Source organism: Notamacropus eugenii, chromosome 5, assembly GCF_028372415.1.
Source record: "Notamacropus eugenii isolate mMacEug1 chromosome 5, mMacEug1.pri_v2, whole genome shotgun sequence".
In the NCBI taxonomy this organism is placed as follows: Eukaryota; Metazoa; Chordata; class Mammalia; order Diprotodontia; family Macropodidae; genus Notamacropus; species Notamacropus eugenii.
The window spans coordinates 23,150,997-23,169,183 of NC_092876.1; the positions used below are offsets into that span (position 1 = coordinate 23,150,997).

The 18,187-nt window shown below is 42.8% G+C and overlaps 1 protein-coding gene across 1 annotated transcript; it reads left to right on the forward strand.

Annotated features, from left to right (window-relative positions):
* Positions 1-6,824, forward strand: LOC140503599 (transmembrane protein 202-like). The gene is made up of 5 exons (XM_072607731.1): positions 1-129; positions 838-1,106; positions 1,416-1,562; positions 5,941-6,072; positions 6,591-6,824. Exons 1-5 carry the CDS (start codon positions 83-85, stop codon positions 6,656-6,658), a joined length of 663 nt encoding a protein of 220 aa, XP_072463832.1. The 5' UTR covers positions 1-82; the 3' UTR covers positions 6,659-6,824.
* Positions 6,825-18,187: the final 11,363 nt, after the last annotated feature.

Sequence of the window (18,187 nt, forward strand, 5' to 3'; positions counted from 1 at the left end):
AATCTGTTTGGAGTGGCTTCAGGAGACATCTAGCCTTGGCTGTTCCTTCATATCTCATTACTCTTTCTCCAAGAGTTTGTGTATGAACCACCATCAGCATCACAGTTCCATTGGGGGAGAGTTCGGAGGGTGAGAGACCAGGATTCTCTGGAAAATCCCTCCAAGGACTTCTTAGAAAGGGGGAGGGGGGCTTCAGTTTGGTCTGATTTCAGGTGTGTGATCCATAGGAGATGGTATATATTTGGCATTTGCTTTTTAAAAAATTGAAATCACCCCAGATATTTACTAGCTGTGTGACCCTGGGCAAGTCACTTAATCCTGTTAACCTCAGTTTCCTCATCTGAAAAATGATCTGGAGAATGGAATGGCAAACCAGTCCAGTATCTTTGCCAAAAAAAAAAACCCAAACAGGGTCATGAAGAGTCAGACGTGACTGAAACAACTCAATAGTCACAAGAGCAACAAAATAAATACATGAAGAATCCTGGATGTCAGTGTCAGAGCTGGTATCTGGGAGGGAAACAAATGGAAGTACTTAGATGTAGAAGCCTGGGTTAGGGATTAAGATTCAGTAATATATCAGGTCAGGGATTAGTGGAGTGATGAGGCAAAAATTCCAAGATAAATTGGCTTTAGTACAAAGTCAGGTTTCTAGCATTAGAAGCAAAAATACAGGTGTGGCATTGGTTTGGTATCAAACTTTGTGACTAGAAATCAAGGTGACCATGTGTCAGAAGGTCACAGAGGCCACTTCTACTTTAGATTGGATGAGGTGGTTGCTGAGATCCCTTTTACATTTGACCTTTGGGGGAAGCTCACTGCTGGTCATTTCTACAGATGGAGTAAGATTCAAAGGCGTAGGACCTCCACGTTACCATTCAGCCATCGTCTGTTGCACCAGGCGCGCCATTTGAGTCGGAAATTTTGTCTGCTGCTGAGCCTGTGTGGTCAAGTCATCATCGGGCTGCTCTCTCTATATAAGTCATGGATTTGCTTTCATGTTCCAGTGGGTATTCCTGGAAACTTCACCTTCATCAACATCTACACCTCTCTCTTTGTTCCCTGCCCAGATATTGAGTGCATACTGGAGCCTGACCAGCCACCCTGTGAGTCTACCTGCGCCCCTCACTCAGAAACTCACTCATCCCTGACCAAAAAGCACCCTTTCACTGGGAGACCTCTCATAGAAAATAGTTCCAAACACCGTGGGCTCTCATCTGATCCTAACCCAAGCAAAGATTTCCCTTTTTCCTAGGACATCCCCCAAATTAGAGATCCCCCCTTAACTGGAAATTTTCTCCTGACTCTGGGATGATCTTTCCCTTTTCCAGTTTTCCCCAAGCCCCCAAATCCTTACTCCCTGAGAGTCTTAGCCCATTAGACATTGTTTCCTCCTCTCTGCCTTCTCTCCTCAGATTACGTGAATTACTCTGTCATCTTCATACTCATGGCTAGCTTCTCCAATTTCCTTCTCTGCCTAGCCCTGGCCTACTCCATTCTCTGCTTCAAAGGCTCGGTGGCCATGTTCGACCTCTCCACGTCCATTGCCAGCTTCTTTATAGGCATGGTCCCTAGTTCCTGGTCCTTTTCTGATCCCAATTCCCAATGCAACCTTATCATCAACTCAACCCCAACTCAACTTTATCCCCATCCTTAATTCCCTCAAATGCTTATCCAAGGTCCAGTCTCATTCCCATTCTTGCCTAATCTCATCTCCATGCCCAAATTCATTCCCAGCCCCAATCCAAGCTTATTCCCAGGTTTATCTCTATCCCTCAAAGGCTTTTATTCTCTGACATTTTTCTGCAAAGAAGAGATATAGTCCTTAGTGATATCCAGAAGCCCCATTACTTTTGAAGAGCCAAAGGAACTGATTGGTATATTCATGGAATTTGGAGAGAAACAGGTTCTACCCCTATCCTCACTGGGCAGGAGTAGACAGTGGAAAACCCAGGAGGGACATCAGTCAATCAACAAACATTTACTAAACATTTACTATGTTCCAAGCAGTTATTAAGTACAAGAAAGAAAGGGAATGGACATTTATCAAGCACTTTTTATGTGACTGACTCTGGGCTAAGTGCTTTATAAATATCACATTTTCATCCTTACAGCAACCCTGGAAGACAGGTGCTTTTACTAGCACCATTTTATAGTTAAGAAAATTTAAGCTAGATGGAGGCTAAATGACTAGCCTATGCACACAGGTAGTCAATGTCTCAGAAAGGATTAAAATTCAGGTCACTCTAACTCTCAACTCAATGCTCTCTCCATTGTACCACTTATCTGGGGGTACAAAGAAAGGTAGAAATTGATGTTCCGCTTACCCTCAATTTCTAAAGAGTGACATTACATGCATAGATGAAAGAAGATATCTCCAGAGGATATAGAGGGTTATCTGAGAGGAAAAGGTATTATCAGGTGAGAAGCTGTGATGAAAAGGCTGTCTCCGATTCTACAGTCTCTCTGTAGAGTGCCATTGCTTCATTTTTTCACATTTGCTGGGCAAATAGCTCAGAGGAAACCCAAATCTCTGTCATCAGCCCCATCACATCTAGGTCTACCAGATACTTCCCATAAGACATACCTGGGATGTAACTAGTATGAGATACTCATTGAAAAAGGAAGGATATTGAAGCCCAGGGAGGTAAAATAACTTACTCAAGGTCACACAGCAAATAATTAAGGTCAAAAGAATTAAGTGCTCTTCCTATTTCCCAGGCTGCCTCTGTACAAGATTTTCATCTAGCCCTGAGTCCCATTAGAGATGTACAGCCTCAATGATATATGGCAGGAAGGGACCTGAGAAGGTACCTCAGACAGCTCTCTCATTTTACAAATGGGAAATCTTAGACCCCAAAAAGTGACATGACCTGACCTTAGTTATACAGATAAGAAGTACAGAAGCAGCATTTGAATCTTTTTTTCGAGGGCCCCAGGCACAGTTTCCAAGCCTGGGGAATATCTTGAATCCAGCCCAGTCCTCAGGACAGGAGCCAAGTAGTATAGTTAAGGAGCTGAGCCTCTGATTGGTGATTTTCTTTCCTGGTAATTTCTAATTACTTTAAATGTCTATTGGGTTTATTTTTTCTGACTTTGCCCACTTGCTTTTCTTTCTCAAATATTTCCTATTTCGAGGAGATGTGACTTCACTGTTGTAGATGCTGCACCCTCGAATGGGCATCCTGGCCCCTCCACACCACTGTGGCTGAGCCCAAAACGCCATCATCAGAAGGTCTGGCCCTGGGCTTCAGCAAACACAATTAGACCAATGCTCTCATGAGAAGTATCCATTCACATGGGCTGGGCTGGCATTCAGATCCTGCCCACTTTTGCAGGATGGGTCAGAGATCATCTGTTGGCACAGGTGTCATGAAGCCAAGGTCAGCTCCATGCCATGGTGAGCAATGGGGGAGGAAGAGGTTTCCTTTTCAAGAAACCAAGAGAACACAAGTTTGGCATCCACAGCTGAAAGGGATACATAGGGGAACTCCCAAGGCAAGAGGGGACCTTAGTGGCTGTTCAGGTCAGGAAACAGCAGGCAAGTGACTGGCTCCAGCATCCTGTTATGGCAGCTGTGTCAGGTGAAGGAAGTGGTGATTAGGAACAGGGTGTGGTAGATCTGTCAGCCCTGGGCATGAAGCAGGCTCAGGTCAGGACACTTGGATCTGGGAGCTCAGGCATGAAATAAACTTTAGAAAGTCTGGGAAATGGGAAAACCTGGGGACCAAAAGGAAAGAGCCCCTGCTTGGTTCTAAGACAGCCCACATTTCTGAGCCTGGTGGGGATTACCTGTCATCTCTGCTCCTCAGGACAATCCCTTGAGATCATGGGCTCTGAGCTGCAGCGGGCTAAGCCTTTTGAGTGTTCACAGGAAAGACTACATTGACACAGTGAGCCCTAAGGTTGCCCAAAGAGAGCTGAGCCAGCTAAGGTTAGAAACAGGATAGGTTAGAATTACATTCAGAGCTGGACCAGACCTTCGAGTCTCCATTGCATATCCAACTTTGGCAAGATAGGGAGACTAAAAAAAAGCCCAAATCTCTGGGAAATCCAAGAGAGGTAAGACCTGCCCCTTGGTAGGGTTGGATTCTTCTAAGAATGTTTCTGAACACTGAGTGTAGAGCCAGGGGTCCTACCCCATCCTTTACCCTCAACATGACTTCGAACAAATTGCTTGACCTCCCAGGGTCTCAGTTTCCCTTTCTATAAGATGAGAGTGTTGGCCTCTCTTCTGAATAATAATAATGGCTAGCAGCTACATAATACTTTAAGGCTTGCAAAGGACTTCATGTATCATAGCATTTGGTCCTAAATATGGCCTTGTGAGGTAGGGGCTATTATTGAGGGAATTGAGACTGAGATGTTAAATGACTAGCTCAAGCAGGTTTGGAGCTCAGGTTGTCCTGACTCCAGCTCTGCCCACTGAACCATCTTCCTGTGGCTGGGGAGATCCCAGCCTGGCACCTTAAATCCAGTCCTGCTCTCAGACTATGATCTCTCTCCAGATCTGGCTATAAAACAAACAATTTGGAGGACAGCCCAGCCCAGGAACCACAAGCGTGGCCCCAACGATGCTGGTTGCCCTGTTTCAGGAGTCACATATGCCCCTGTTTCTTCTGGCTCAATCCAAGCTCCCTTTCTCTATCTGAACAATACTTGCCCAGCACCAGCCAAACTTCCAAAGGAGCCTTGTTGGTCATTGATATGATAAGAACATGAATCTGGAGCTATGCCAGACCACAACGATCATCTATAGCAAACCCTTTATTTTACAGCGAGCACCTCTGAGGGCCAGAGAGGTTGTTATGTGAATGTGACCAAGGGAGGATTCAGAGCAGCAAGAGACCTGAAAGGTTATTTTGGCCACCTACCTCATTTTATACATGAGGAAACTGAGGCACAGGGAGGTGAGGGATTTGCCCAAAGCCACAGAGCCATCTAGTGAATGTCTGAAGTGGGATTGGAACCATGATCCTTCTGACTTCAAGGCTAGCTTTGTACCCACTGTGAGCTCAGCAGTCTTTGGTTTCCCTGCTCCCAATCTTGAGTTTCTCCATTGGGCCATGATGTAGCTCATTGTGCAGGTAGAAGGCCGTCAGGGATTATCTCATACATCCCTCTTATTTTATCCATGAGGACCTACAGTACTTTAACCCCAACATAGTGTGGTCAGTCTGCTTCTCTTCAAACAAACCATCTACGAGGAAGCTGAAAGCTGGAGAGGAGGGAGACCTAACGGACCAGACAGCTAGAAAGTCCTGTGGGTGATATCACATCATTCTCATCAAAAGAGAGGAGGGTCACATCTTCACATTGGCCTCTGGGGGCCAGGGATGGTATACCGTTATCTCGTCCCTGCAATATGTGTGTTCCAAATCCTATGGTTTGCATTTCTAGCTAAGTTATAAAGTGCTTTAAGGTTTGCAAAGCTATAGATAGATAGATAGATAGATAGATAGATAGATAGATAGATAGATAGATAGATAGACAGATAAGGAGATAGATGATGGATGGATGGATAAATGCAATGAGATAGCTAGATAGGATAGAAACAGGTATGGATGGATAGAATAAGTAGATGGGACAGATAGGTAGAAAGAAAAAAGAGACATATAGAAAGTATATATACACATATGCATACATACATATATAGTGCTTTGTGTATGTACATATAGTGTGTTTGCATATGTATGTATATACATCCATATATATATATATATCTGTCTCTCTGCTCGTACCTGTTTATCTGACCATCCTTATTTTACAGACGAGGAAAAATGAGACTTAGCAGACTAGCCACAGGCTTGTCACTTCTTCAGTTGTCAGTGTTTCAGGTGGGACTTGAACCCAAGACTTCCTGACTCCCAGGTCAACACTCTCTCTCTCTACTCCTCCACCCCTGCCTCTTGTGACCTGTGTTTCCTGTCTTGTGCCAAGGTCTGCTCCTGTTCTTGTGTGCCCTGTTCTACCTGCTTCAGGCCCAGAATTTCTTGCAGAAGGGAATGAGCTACACCCTGGAAATAAATTACTACCTAACCTGGGCAGGCATTTTCCTCTTCATGATGACAGGTGGGGATGAGAGCCGAGGTTCCCTCTGGGATGAAGTTGGGGCTGGGGCAGGGACAGAAGGTGGGATGAAGATGTGTGTAGGGCCAGAATTGGCTTGGGGGGGATGGGGAGAAGCTGTGACTGAGGAGAAGGATGAGGAAGTCTGGGACACTGTCAGATTATAGAAGGGGGAGGAGAGGGTAAGGACGGTGGTCTGGAGATGGTGTGGAAGTGGGGAAAGGAGGCACAAGAGAAGAAGATAAAGAGAGACCAGGGACAAGGACTCAAATCCCACAACCCGTGTGACTTTAGCCAAGTTATGATCTTAGCGGGACTCAGTTTCATCAAGTAGAATGATGTGGTTGGACTAGTTGGACTTTTTCGATCTGTGGTCTTGAGAAACAGTGATATTTGGGATGAGAAATGGTCTCGGGTGAGGATGGTGGAAGGAAGGAGGAGCAGATATATAGAAGGAATAGGCATGGGGGGAGGATAGAGAAGGGATATGATATCTCATACTCATTTTCCCTTTCTCATAGGCTTCTTTTGCTTCCTCAACTATCTGAATTTCTGGTCTGTAATTATACCTGGGGGGAATTGGCTTTAGTCCATTAAGACTGATTCTTACCCTGGACCCTGTCCTCAGGACTTCTTACGCCAACCCCAACCCTTACAACTACATGGTTGAGCCCATCACCATCCCTGGGCCATCCCCTTTCCTCCCTTGACTCAACTTAATAAAAGTCGTGAGTCTTCCATCTCCACAACCTGAAGACAGTCCATTCAATCAGCTTTACTATACCGGGCCCCTCTGAGCCCCCTGTTTCTTCCATATTTCTTCCCATTGCTGCGCCAGAGGACAAGAAGCCACAATCCTTGTTCTCAGAATGTCTCCATCTGTTGAGGCAGATGGTGACCCCACAACTGCCACCCTGAGGGGAGACTCAGGGTTGTTGGGTGGCTGACATTGATAGTGTTGTCCAGGACACACAGAGCTTTCCACTCTCACTCCTTGGACCCTCACAATGTCATTGAGGTCCCCATTTTACCAAGGAGGAAGTCAAGACTGAGGGCACTCTGAGGAAGGATTGGAACTCAGGTTTGCACTGACTCTATGATCAACATTTTATGGCTGTTCCATTACTAGACTGAAATAAATCTCCCTATATGCTATGGAAGCAGGCTGAATTTGGAGTCAAAGGACCTAGATTTGACTCTGAGTTCCGCTGCTTTTTGGAATCTTGGAAAAAACCCTAATCTCTCAGTTTATTCCTCTGTACATTGAGGGGTAAGAGTAGGATGATCTCCAAGGCTCCTTTTTGCTCTGAATCTGAGAAGCCCAGCTTCTCTAGGAGTTCAGAAAAGGGAATGATGTGCATGGGCCCAAGGAAGACATAGAGTCTACACAAAGATCAAAATGTTCTAGACAGTTTGGGCACATGGTGAGAGCAGTGATGCTCTGAGCAGTGGAAGCTACGACGAACATGGGATCTGCTGTGCTTTCTCCCAACTCATCTGTTGGGCCCTGGGCATCTGGGAAAAGGTCAGGAGGGGACAAGGATGGGTGACTTGTTCCCCCTGCTAGTGAATACCTCAGGCGCTTCTGGCATCACCTTTTCTCCAGGGGGTCTGTCTCAGGGGTGGGCTTGCCTCTAGATTCTGGCTTCCATGTCAGACTTTCCCATGGGGCTTTTCTTATTCCAAGCATACTAGGGAATAGACCCCAATGTCTTAGACTTTCCTATTGTACCCCTGAGTCAAAAATGGAATTTCCCCAAAGGTTTTTTGGGGATCCCTGGGAAGATGGGTATATACAAGACATTACAAAAATCTTAGTGTACTTTTAAGTTATAATACTTTGGGGACATCTTTTGTGTGTATATGTATGTGCAAATATACTAAATATGCATTTATATGTATGTATGAATGCATATGTACGTGCTTGTGTATATTGCGCTGCATGTTTAATATGTGTATACATGGATTGTGCGTGCTCGTTGTTTATTGAATGTGTGTGCATATGTGTATACATATTCTAAACTTAAACATGCCCAAAACATCATCATTTCCATATACACAGAAGAACACAAGAGGACTCGATATGAAAGTAGGAATCTCTATTTCAGGCTGCTTGAGTGTTTTTCAAAAGGTGTCTAATTAATTGCATTTTTGTTACTTTCAAAGTTGTTCAGCTTTTTTCCTTTGATACTTCCTTTTAGTCTTATATATGATTATATATGTGTGTGTGTGTATGTATATATATATACATATGTTTTTTTGTGCATCATTATTGTTGCCTCCTCCCTCAACTCTTAATTTAAAACCAAGAGAAAAAAATGAAAAGAAAAAGCGGTCAACGAACAGTCGAGTGAAACAAAGTGTGTGTCTCTTTCTGCACCTTGAATCCAACTCATCTCAGTCTGGAGGTGGGTCGCATGCTTCATCCCTGGGGTCTCTGGAGACGTGGATGGTCACTGCCTTGATCACAGTGTGTATTATAATATTTTTGCCCTCATATAAATCGTTCTGATTCTAGTCACCTCATGGCTTCAGTTCGTATCACCAAGGAATCTCTGAGATCGTCTCTTTTGTTATGTTTTTATGGAGCAATAATATTCCTTTACATTAATATAACACTAATTTTTCAACCTTCCCCAATTGATGGACATCCTCTTATTTCCATTCCCTTTCAGCTCCTTCCTTCCTTCTTTCTCTCTTCCTTCTTTCTCTTTTTTCTCTTCCTTTATTTTTTCTTCCTTTCTTTCTTTTTTCTTCTTCCTCTCTTCCTCTTCTTTCCCTTTTTCCTTCCTTTCTTCCTTCTTTCCTGCCTTCCCACAATGATTTAAAATAACAAAAGGGCTGATGAGCAGCAAACATGACAACAATTCCCCTAAGTCTTTCCTCTACTCTCAGACCCCAGCCCCCCTCACCAGATTTCTCCCTTCTCCCTTTAGCTAACCCTCCAAAGTAGCCCTAGCGCTCCGTCCTGCCCTGACAGTTCTACCCCAGGCAATCTTGCATCTTCTTCAGGCCCAGATAAATGGTTCTTGGAGTCCTGCCCTGGTGTCAAACCCAAATAGAAATGGGAGTCGCTGGACTGTGCATAAGGATCCCACTGTGCTGCATAGTGACATTCTCTGTTCCTTGGTTCAGATATTTCCCTATCACATTTTTGTGTGGTTCCTGCACTGGAGAGCACAGCATGTTGCCCGCACACCTCTGGTGGAGGGAGAGGCTGCTGAACCTGGAGTCAGAAACACCTGGTTCAAATCCCATTCCAGATGTTATGCGACCCTAGACAAGCCATTTGACCTCTCTGGGTCTCAGTTTCCTCATCTATGAACTCAGGGGCTCGATGCCTCTAAGGTCCCTACAAGCTACAAATCCATATTCCTATTTATATTATTGTATTATATCACATATTTATTATATTCTGTTGTATTCTATTATATTTATTCCATTATTTTATTCTATTATTACATTATGCTGTAATTATCCTCTGATGAGCCTCCACAGATCCCAGTGGTCTGATCCCATCCCTTTTCCCAAGGCCATGGCAAGTTTGTACCTTTTTATACACTCTGATGGGACTGGGAGTTACAGGATCAGTCGTATGCAATGCAATGATATTAATTACCAGATCCCCTATTTCCATATACCCTTTCTTCAGCCCACCCTCTACGCCTCTGCTCAAATACTCTTCCTTAGGTTAGTGTCATCCCCTGCTCAAGAAGAACAGTGGCTCCCTATTGTCCTAAGGTATGGAGTGCTCAGCTTGGCACTCAAGGTCATCGTGATCTTGTTCGTTTCCTCCTCCAGACCCCTTCATGCATTCTAGGCTCCAGACAAAGAGGATAATTTGGTGTTCCCAAAACTTAGCCTTTATCTTCTAACCTTTGGCTTCTGGGTCAGCCACCCTTCCCCCCTATTTCTTTTTTCTCTCTTTTTCTGTCTCTTTCTCTCTCTCTCTCTCTCTCTCTCTCTCTCTCTCTCTCTCTCTCTCTCTCTCTCTTTCTCTCTCTCTCTCTCTCTCTCTCTCTCATACATACACATACACATACACACACACACACACACACACACACACACACACACTCCTCCTCTTTAAATCTTTCTTTTCCTTGAAGGGTCAGCTCAGGCATAACCTCCTCTGGAAAGTCCTCCCTGGTCCTCCCTTGGGGGTGCTCCCTCCCACCTCAAACAACTCTACCTTTATTTGTCTGGACACATGTTGTATCAGCCACTAGACCATCAGATCCATGTGGGCAGGTGCTGTCTTGTTGCTGAGTCTTTGTGGCCCATGGAGCTAGTTCCTGTTTAATAAATTATAAACCAGAAGGAATCGCAGAAGTGACCTCCCTTCATTTTACAGAGAAAGCTGAGGTTCATGCAGCTGGTTAGCAGCTGACACTGCCTGACACTTCCTCATCACTCACTGAAATTTTTCCCTCCAATAGAAATCTACTGCAGGCGTCATTTGTTCCCTAAGGTCACCTCTGGACTCCCCAGTAAAAGATAAGCTTTCCTTCCTCTAAGCCAAGATCTGTTTGACTGAATCTCTCCATCGTACTTATCACATTGTGCCCTAGTTCTGTGGGTGTGCATCGTATTTCTCAGTAGACTATAAGGTTCTTGAGGACAGGAACTGTCATTTTGGTCTCTCAGTGTCAAGTCTTCCCCTTGCAGGCCATCTCCATGCAGCTGCCAAAGTGACTTTCCTTGGGGGAAATATAGCATTCACTTCCCTACTCAATAAACTCCAGTGCCTCCCTATTACCTCAAGGATTAAAAAGAACTTCTGTTTGGTTTTTAAATTTCTCAATAACCTGACTCCTCCCTACCTTTTCAGCCCATTTGTACAATATTCCCCTCTGCAAATTCTACAGCCCAGACATACTTTCCTACTCACAGTTCTTCACACACAGCGTTCTCCCCTCCAGTTTCCATGCCTTTATCGTGGCTGGATGGTCTTCCTCCTTGCCTCCTTACCAACAGGTATCCACAGCTTCCTTCAAGGCTCAGCTCAAGGTCCACCTTGTACCAAAGACCCCTCTCCCCTCCCCACCTGCCAGCACCTTTCTCCCTCAGGTTGCCTTGTATGAGCTCATTGGTTGTCTTGTAAATTCCTATACATTCCCATCTTGCTTCTCATCAGAATGTAATCTCTTGAGAGTAAGGACATTTTCACATACATCTTTGTATCTCTAAGTGCTGATTACAATGCCTGCACAAAATAAGCACAATAACATTTTTGTTTGCTGTATGTTTTCCTTCTTCCCATCAGGCCAAGTACCAGACACTTATGTAGTAGGCACTGATCAGTACTCATAAAATTGAACGGGATCAAAAGAAAGAGAATGAGGCATGTGTAGGGGTTTACAATGATAGGGTTTAGAGTAGGAAAGGGGGCTTTTACATATCATATGTTAGAGATAGAGAAACTGAAGCTCAGAGCGTCTACATGGCATGCCCGGTATCACACAAATATCAAGTCTGGAGGGGCACTTAACAATTTTGGAGCATGGGGGCCAACTTTCTAACCAAATCCAGATGTCCCAAATTATTGTCATCATTCTTTCCCAAAGCATAAAGTGAATCAAATGAGGTCCCCCACAAGAGGACTGAGCCTGTTTCAGACCAGCATTTACCTCTTCTTGACTCTGCCCTCATCCAACTTCTGCAAGTCTTGCCCCAACTCTATGGGCCACAAAGTGGGAGGAACCATTAATAACATTCTGTTCTCCCGGGTGACAGCATGTTCAGTCTCAGGTTTTCTGCATCCAACTCCATATCCCCAGAAGTGATTGGAGGAAGTGTTCCCAGTCCACAGAGGCCAGGAGAAGAAACATGAAACAATAAGAGGGAGATGTGAAATAAAAGAAGGAGATGTGACATTGAGTGAGAGAGAGGTGGGGACCATGATTTAGGAAGAAGAGTTACGGGAAGGGTAATTGGAGAAAAGGAACACTGGAGGCCCAGGGTTCTAGCTCCCCTTCTCTTGCCCTCTTTGGGGTCTTAAGAATCTGACTCACCAATACTTTGTCCTCTGAGGACCCAGCCTCTTGACTAATACCACATACCATGTAGGTGACTCCAACATCTGCTCCCATACATATATCCTATCTATGATGTAATGGACAGTTTAAAGTCCTAAGACCTAGGTTTGAATTGCACCTCTTTTAATGACTACCTGTATGGCCTTAGATGAGTCATTTCCCCTGCTTTAGTTTCCTTAGATGCAAAAATAAAAAGTGTGGATTAGATTATTTCCATTGCAATTCTATATCCTATTACTCTGGGATCTCAGGAATTTTACGCGCGCACGCACACACACACACACACACACATAATTTGATTCTTTGGGACCGTGAAATCCTTTGCCCTTCATTCCTAACTCCTAACTCCTTTGGGCACTCAGGCATCAAACATCCCCCTCTCCCTACAAATGAATGAGGCAAGCAAGGAGAGTTCTAGTGTTTCAGGGAACCAGATATATCTTTCTTAGGACTATCCTTCCCCTGGCTCTGATTCCACACCACGTGCAAAAGATCATTCAGCACCCTAGGATTCAAATAAACACTTCATTTCATAAAAACTTATTCATATACCCCAGATGAAAATCAATCTTCAAAGTAGTTAAATGTAGCATAAAATAATAGATAGTGAAAATTAGGGCTAGACAGAATACTATGATAGGATTAGACCAGGATTCAATAAAATTAGAATCATTTAAGGAAATAATTTCTCTGAGTGCAAAGTAAATCAGAAAGAAAGGTGTAAATGGGCATCATCTTCTAATGCCTGAACAGCCTAAACACTGGGATACAAGTACATACATCTATCTCCTCACTGCCCAGAAGCAGGATAGAGCGTTCCAGATAGATCATGTGTAGGGAGGACATAGATAAAAGAAAGAAGTTCAAAGCAGAAAGCCAGACTGTCCTATGAGGGTCTCAAGAGCACTTCTAGAGTTCCAGAACAGTCTTTACATGTTACTTACTCCAAAAGACCCAGAGCTGAGTCTCAGATCAACACGCCTTGGAGTAAAGTTAATTCAGATTGGGTTTTTTTCTCAGATTTTTTTTAACAGTCCCAAATAGTTTTATAAGAATATGGAGTTAACTCAAGCCTCTGCATTTTCACTAGTATCTTAGCTCACCATACTTCCTAAGGGTCTCTGAAACCTAATTTCTTCCATCTCTACCCCATCGCAGTCACTGAGGCCCCAGTCCTCCCATTTTCATCCATCCATCCTTCCTTTTCCATCTCGCTTCCTCAAGGAATACAGATATGGTCAAGATTTAGGGTCTTGACATTTATTTGGTATTTAGTCTCAGGCTTTCCTCACTCCTTCATAAAATTATACATAACTCATTGCTTCCTAAATGGAAAATCCCATCACTATGGACCACCATTATGAGGCTAGATACACCTTGTCAGGGATAGGGTGGAAAGAATTACTGTTGCAAGGAAAGGTGGACTTGGTTACTTCTAAAATCTAGCCCATCTGTGAGAATTTTTGATGCCTTGGCCGCAGGAAACGTACTTGCCATATTGGGTATAGATGTCTGCCTTGTTGATTAGACCAGGGCTTCTTAAAATTTTTCCACTGGAGACCCCTTTCACGCTCCAGTAGCGTACATTGGCATTGAGTGCAGAGTGCACATGCTTGATGTTCAGAACCAAGGCTTCAGTGAAGTTGGTTGATCTAACATGAGTAAGTACTGCCAGAAACACTTCAGATACATTATGTGTTTGATTTTGAAATAATTTTTGGTCCTTGTACATTCAGAAACCTTTTACCGATGCTAAACTTTTAGTGACCCCCATATGAGAAAACTACTCACAGTTTAAGAAGAGTGGGATTAGACCACAGGTGAGGGATATTGGGAACAGGGTCATCTCAGGATACTCTTAAATGTCCAGAGTTCCCATAGTGGAGAAAAGGAGAGCCTAGTCAGAGTCTAAAAGAGACCCCCTCTGCAGCAGTCTGGACACTATCACTTAAAGCTCAAAGACCAACTCTGGATAGCTGAGTCATATACTTGGCAGACTTACTGAAGCTCACATCTAGTCAAAACCACCTTCCTTATCCATAGATCTAACAGGTAAATTTTTCCGTGTTCCTCCATTTTACTTAAGTTAATCACCCTTCATGTCTGAATCATTTACCCATTTTGACCTTATTTAGGCATACAATGGGAGATATTGATCTATGACTAGTTTCTGCCAAACTGCTTTCCATCTTCCCAACAATTTTTGTCAAATGGCAAGTTCTTGCCCCCAAAACTTAGACCTTCGGGTTAATCAAGCACTAGACTACTATGCTAATTGACAAGTGTGTCTTGCAAAACTAATCTAGTCCATGGACCCACCACTCTATTTCTTAACTCCAACTGTCCTTGAGAAAACCATGAGTCTTTATGGTCACTGCTTCTATCTAGATAGTCACTGACCAGAACCTTTAATAATCTCTTCTAGAAATTTTCGAGGAATTCAAGTCAAGCTCACAAGACTGTACTTTACAAACTCTATCCTCTTTCCTTTTTATTTTTTTGGGGGGGAGGGAATGAGAACATTTACCTTTCCCCACTCCTTTGAAATCTTTCCCCTTTCCCAGTCTTTCCCTGGACTTTGAGAGTGGCTCAGTAATCTTATGTTTCAGTTCTTTAGCACCCAGGGATTTAGTGACCCAAGTGACTCAAACTCACCAAATGCAGCTGGACATTTTCTCCCTATTTTCCAGTTTGTCTTTAGCCTTTAAGTTTCTTGAAAATGGCAGTCAGAATTAGAACTAATTAGATCTAATCAGCATGCATGTAGTAGAATGAGCCCTAGACAAGGAGTCAGAAGACCTGGGCTTCAATCTCAGTTCTGCTGCTTACAATCCATATGACCTTGGACAAGTCACTTAAAATCATTGGGTTTCAGTTTCTCCATCTGTAAAGTGAGAATGTTGAGCTAGATGATTTCTATGCCCACTTCCAGTCCAAAATTCTATTATCTTATGATCCTTTGACCCCAAGGCTGAGTCTCTTTCCACTATGCTGCTCAGACTGTAACTGTAAACTATCCATCTGCCTTTCAAGCATATCCCACTCTTACATGGGCCATATTTGACCAGGAACCAGGAGCAGGAGCTATTTCTAATTGACCTTGATCCTAAAAACTAACAAGATGGAGTCATTCTTGTCCCCTCACCCCAATATTACCATCCAGCTCTCCTTATCATGATAGAAGGAAAAGGAGACTCAGGAAAACAGCAAATCAAGGAGCTGCCTGAATGCAGCCAAGATAGGAAGGTCAGACCAGGAACTCCAGACAAACAATCCTTCATCTTGTTTAACTTTCACTGCCTCATGTCTACTTGCTTCCTGTTACTTCCCATCTTAATTCTTTAGAAAAGCCATCTTTTTAAACTAAACCAGTAAATGGAAAATTTGACTTTTTTTCTGGTTCAGATAAGTTGGGGAGTTCTGTCCCCCATGGAATGAGGTGCTAGCAAATGAGCAACTCACCAATGGGTATAAAAGAAAAAAAAAAATATAGAAAAGGGCTTTTTTTTTTTTTTTGGTGCAGCTGTCAGAACTTTTGTTCTTTGCTCTGGGCTATGCCTTTATAGGTTGGATGGAATCCTTCCTTACTCTTGGAGGGCCTGCCCAGGGCCAGAAACTCAAGCCTCCTCTAAGATGCTATGTAGGAGCACTATTGGGCACTTACCAGGAAATAATGACCTCTTGGAATTATATCCACCTGGAGTTATTATGGGGCAAATGGAAAGTCTTAAACACAGGTGTTGCATTAGAGGTTAGAGATAGGGTACAATTTAGGTTAGGGGAATTGGGAACCTTTGGCTTGGGTTTGGGATATATATAAAACCATGGAGAACAGGAGCAAGATTAAGTTTAAGATGGTGGCTGAAGCTAGGGACCCTATTTAAGGATGGGGGTTCAAGAGTGGAGTTAAGGTTCTAATTAGAACTAAAAGTTTGATTTGTTTTTTAGTTATTTATACACAAATTTAGGGTTAAAGTTAGAAGAGAAAGATGTGAAAGAAAAATTTTTCTGTTACTAGCAGAGCTATTAGCTGATCACTCATCCACTGATAATTTTCATCATTTATTCAGTGCTAGATTAAACAGTAGAGTAGAAAATATATTATCTGATAATTCCATGTCTCCTATAGAACTTAAATGAAAATCGTAAAAAGTTCAAGAACCTTTTTGGAATTCAAAAAGTCTTTTAATTTCAATTTCTATTCTCTGGAGAACCATAGCAGGGCATTGTTTATTGACTTACATAAAGCAAATCACATTTTTTCCTTTTGTTGATGCTAAAACGTCAGTATCAATTCTCCATCCATGTAAGTTATAGTCATAAAATTTATTATTAAACCTCAAACTACGACAGTGGAATCTTTAACTAAGATGGATGCTGCTAGATATTGTCTCTTTTGCTAAGATCTCTGAGTATCCATCTTCCTCCCACTCAGATATTCAGCATATGTTCGATTAGGAAGCAATGCTTTTAATCTCATAACCAAGTTCAAGTGAAGACATTAGTCACATAACATACATGTTCTACTCTTTAAAATCTATTTAATTTTTAATTTATGCTATAAAACAAATTATACTTTTGAAAAATACTGCTTTTGAAATATCCTGAGCAATCATTCTCATGTTAACTACTTTACAATTTCTAAAAGCAGTGATTTTCCAAAGCTAGAAGACCTTAAGTTTTCTCAGATGAACATATGCATGAATGGAGGTAAATAGACAAAAAAATATAATTTTTAAAAATGAGTCTGATAGGGGAGTGGCTGGATGAGATTTTTTTTAAAAGAATAGTCATTTAAATTTTATTCCGTCAGTAATGTAGGTTATTCTGACTTTAAGGTAGCAACACATGTGATTCTTTGGAGCCCATTCTCAAGAGATCATATTGTACTTCTCCTTGTCTTATAGACAAGGAATCTCTAAAACTAAGGGGTCATATGGAAGGGGATCACAAAGCAGTAAACAAATTGATAAAAGAAGCTTAGAAACAGTTAAAGCAGGAGACCCTTGAGATATTAGAATATTGAGACAAATGGTGCCATTCATGTTGAACATTTGGATTTCAATACCCTGGTCTATGCATCTTTTCATCTTCCTCTGTACTCTGCATCTCCATGGACAGAAGGCTCCAGCTCACAACTTTGATTATCTCAGAGGATGATGAAGGAAGGGAATGTCTCTTCTCCCACTGCCTCCCTCACAGGTAAGTACAGAGAAAACAAGGCCTCCTCAAATTGTGACCCTGGCTTCCATCAGGAATCACAACAGAACCTTCCCCTCACCCTAAAGGGTTCACACTATGACACCAGTCAGGTTGGGTTATGATGCTGGTGTTGGAAGCAGAGTTGGGGCTACATCAGGGATAAAACTGAGGGTAACGTTGCTGTCAGGGTAAGGGCTAGAGTTGAGTGTTGGAGTTAGTGTTGGAGTTAGTTTAATTTCATAAGATCATAAGAATTAAAAGAAGTGGGACATCATCTAATTCAACCCTTTCATTTTTAAAATGAAGAAACTGAGATTCAGAAAATGTAAGTGACTTGACCAATGTCACACAGGTGGTTAAAAGATTTAGAGTTCCAAAGCCAGGCCTCCACTACCAAAATTCAATGGTCTTTCTCCTATACCATAGTAATTTACATGTGAGTTTGGATTGAGTTGTGAGTCAGGCTAGTGCTGAGATTAGGGCCAAAGTGGAATGCATAACTGGCTTCACAAGTAGGGTTAGTGTTGCTACTTAGGCTTGAACTTTATGGTCAGAGCTAGGATCTAAGATTTATGTAGTCTTGTCACTCCCTCTTTCCAGACAAGAATGTGAGAGAGTTGGCTTGGGAAGATCATGATGATTTGATGGGAAGGGAGGGTGGAATTGGGGACGATATGCTCACTGTGAGCATAATGAAGGGAGGACTTCCTTGATGAGTGCCTCTTTGTAACTGAAGCTTTGACTCTTCCAGCCACCAATCATCTAGTACAGATTCCAGGGGATCGCTCATGCCTCAGCCCCTTCTCATTATGAGATGGTTTCCCCTTGTCTCTCCCTAGGGAAGGCATCCAGACACACCTGGAGACAGTGGGAAATAA

What these genes read in the sequence shown, in the direction of transcription:
- LOC140503599 (XM_072607731.1), top strand. Translation starts at nt 83, where the DNA reads ATGAACCACCATCAGCATCACAGTTCCATTGGGGGAGAGTTCGGAGG. An exon ending in ATTGGGGGAGAGTTCGGAGG is followed by an intron (nt 130 to 837) that starts GTGAGAGACCAG and finishes TCATTTCTACAG; the next exon opens with ATGGAGTAAGATTCAAAGGC. An exon ending in CATTGCCAGCTTCTTTATAG is followed by an intron (nt 1,563 to 5,940) that starts GCATGGTCCCTA and finishes TCTTGTGCCAAG; the next exon opens with GTCTGCTCCTGTTCTTGTGT.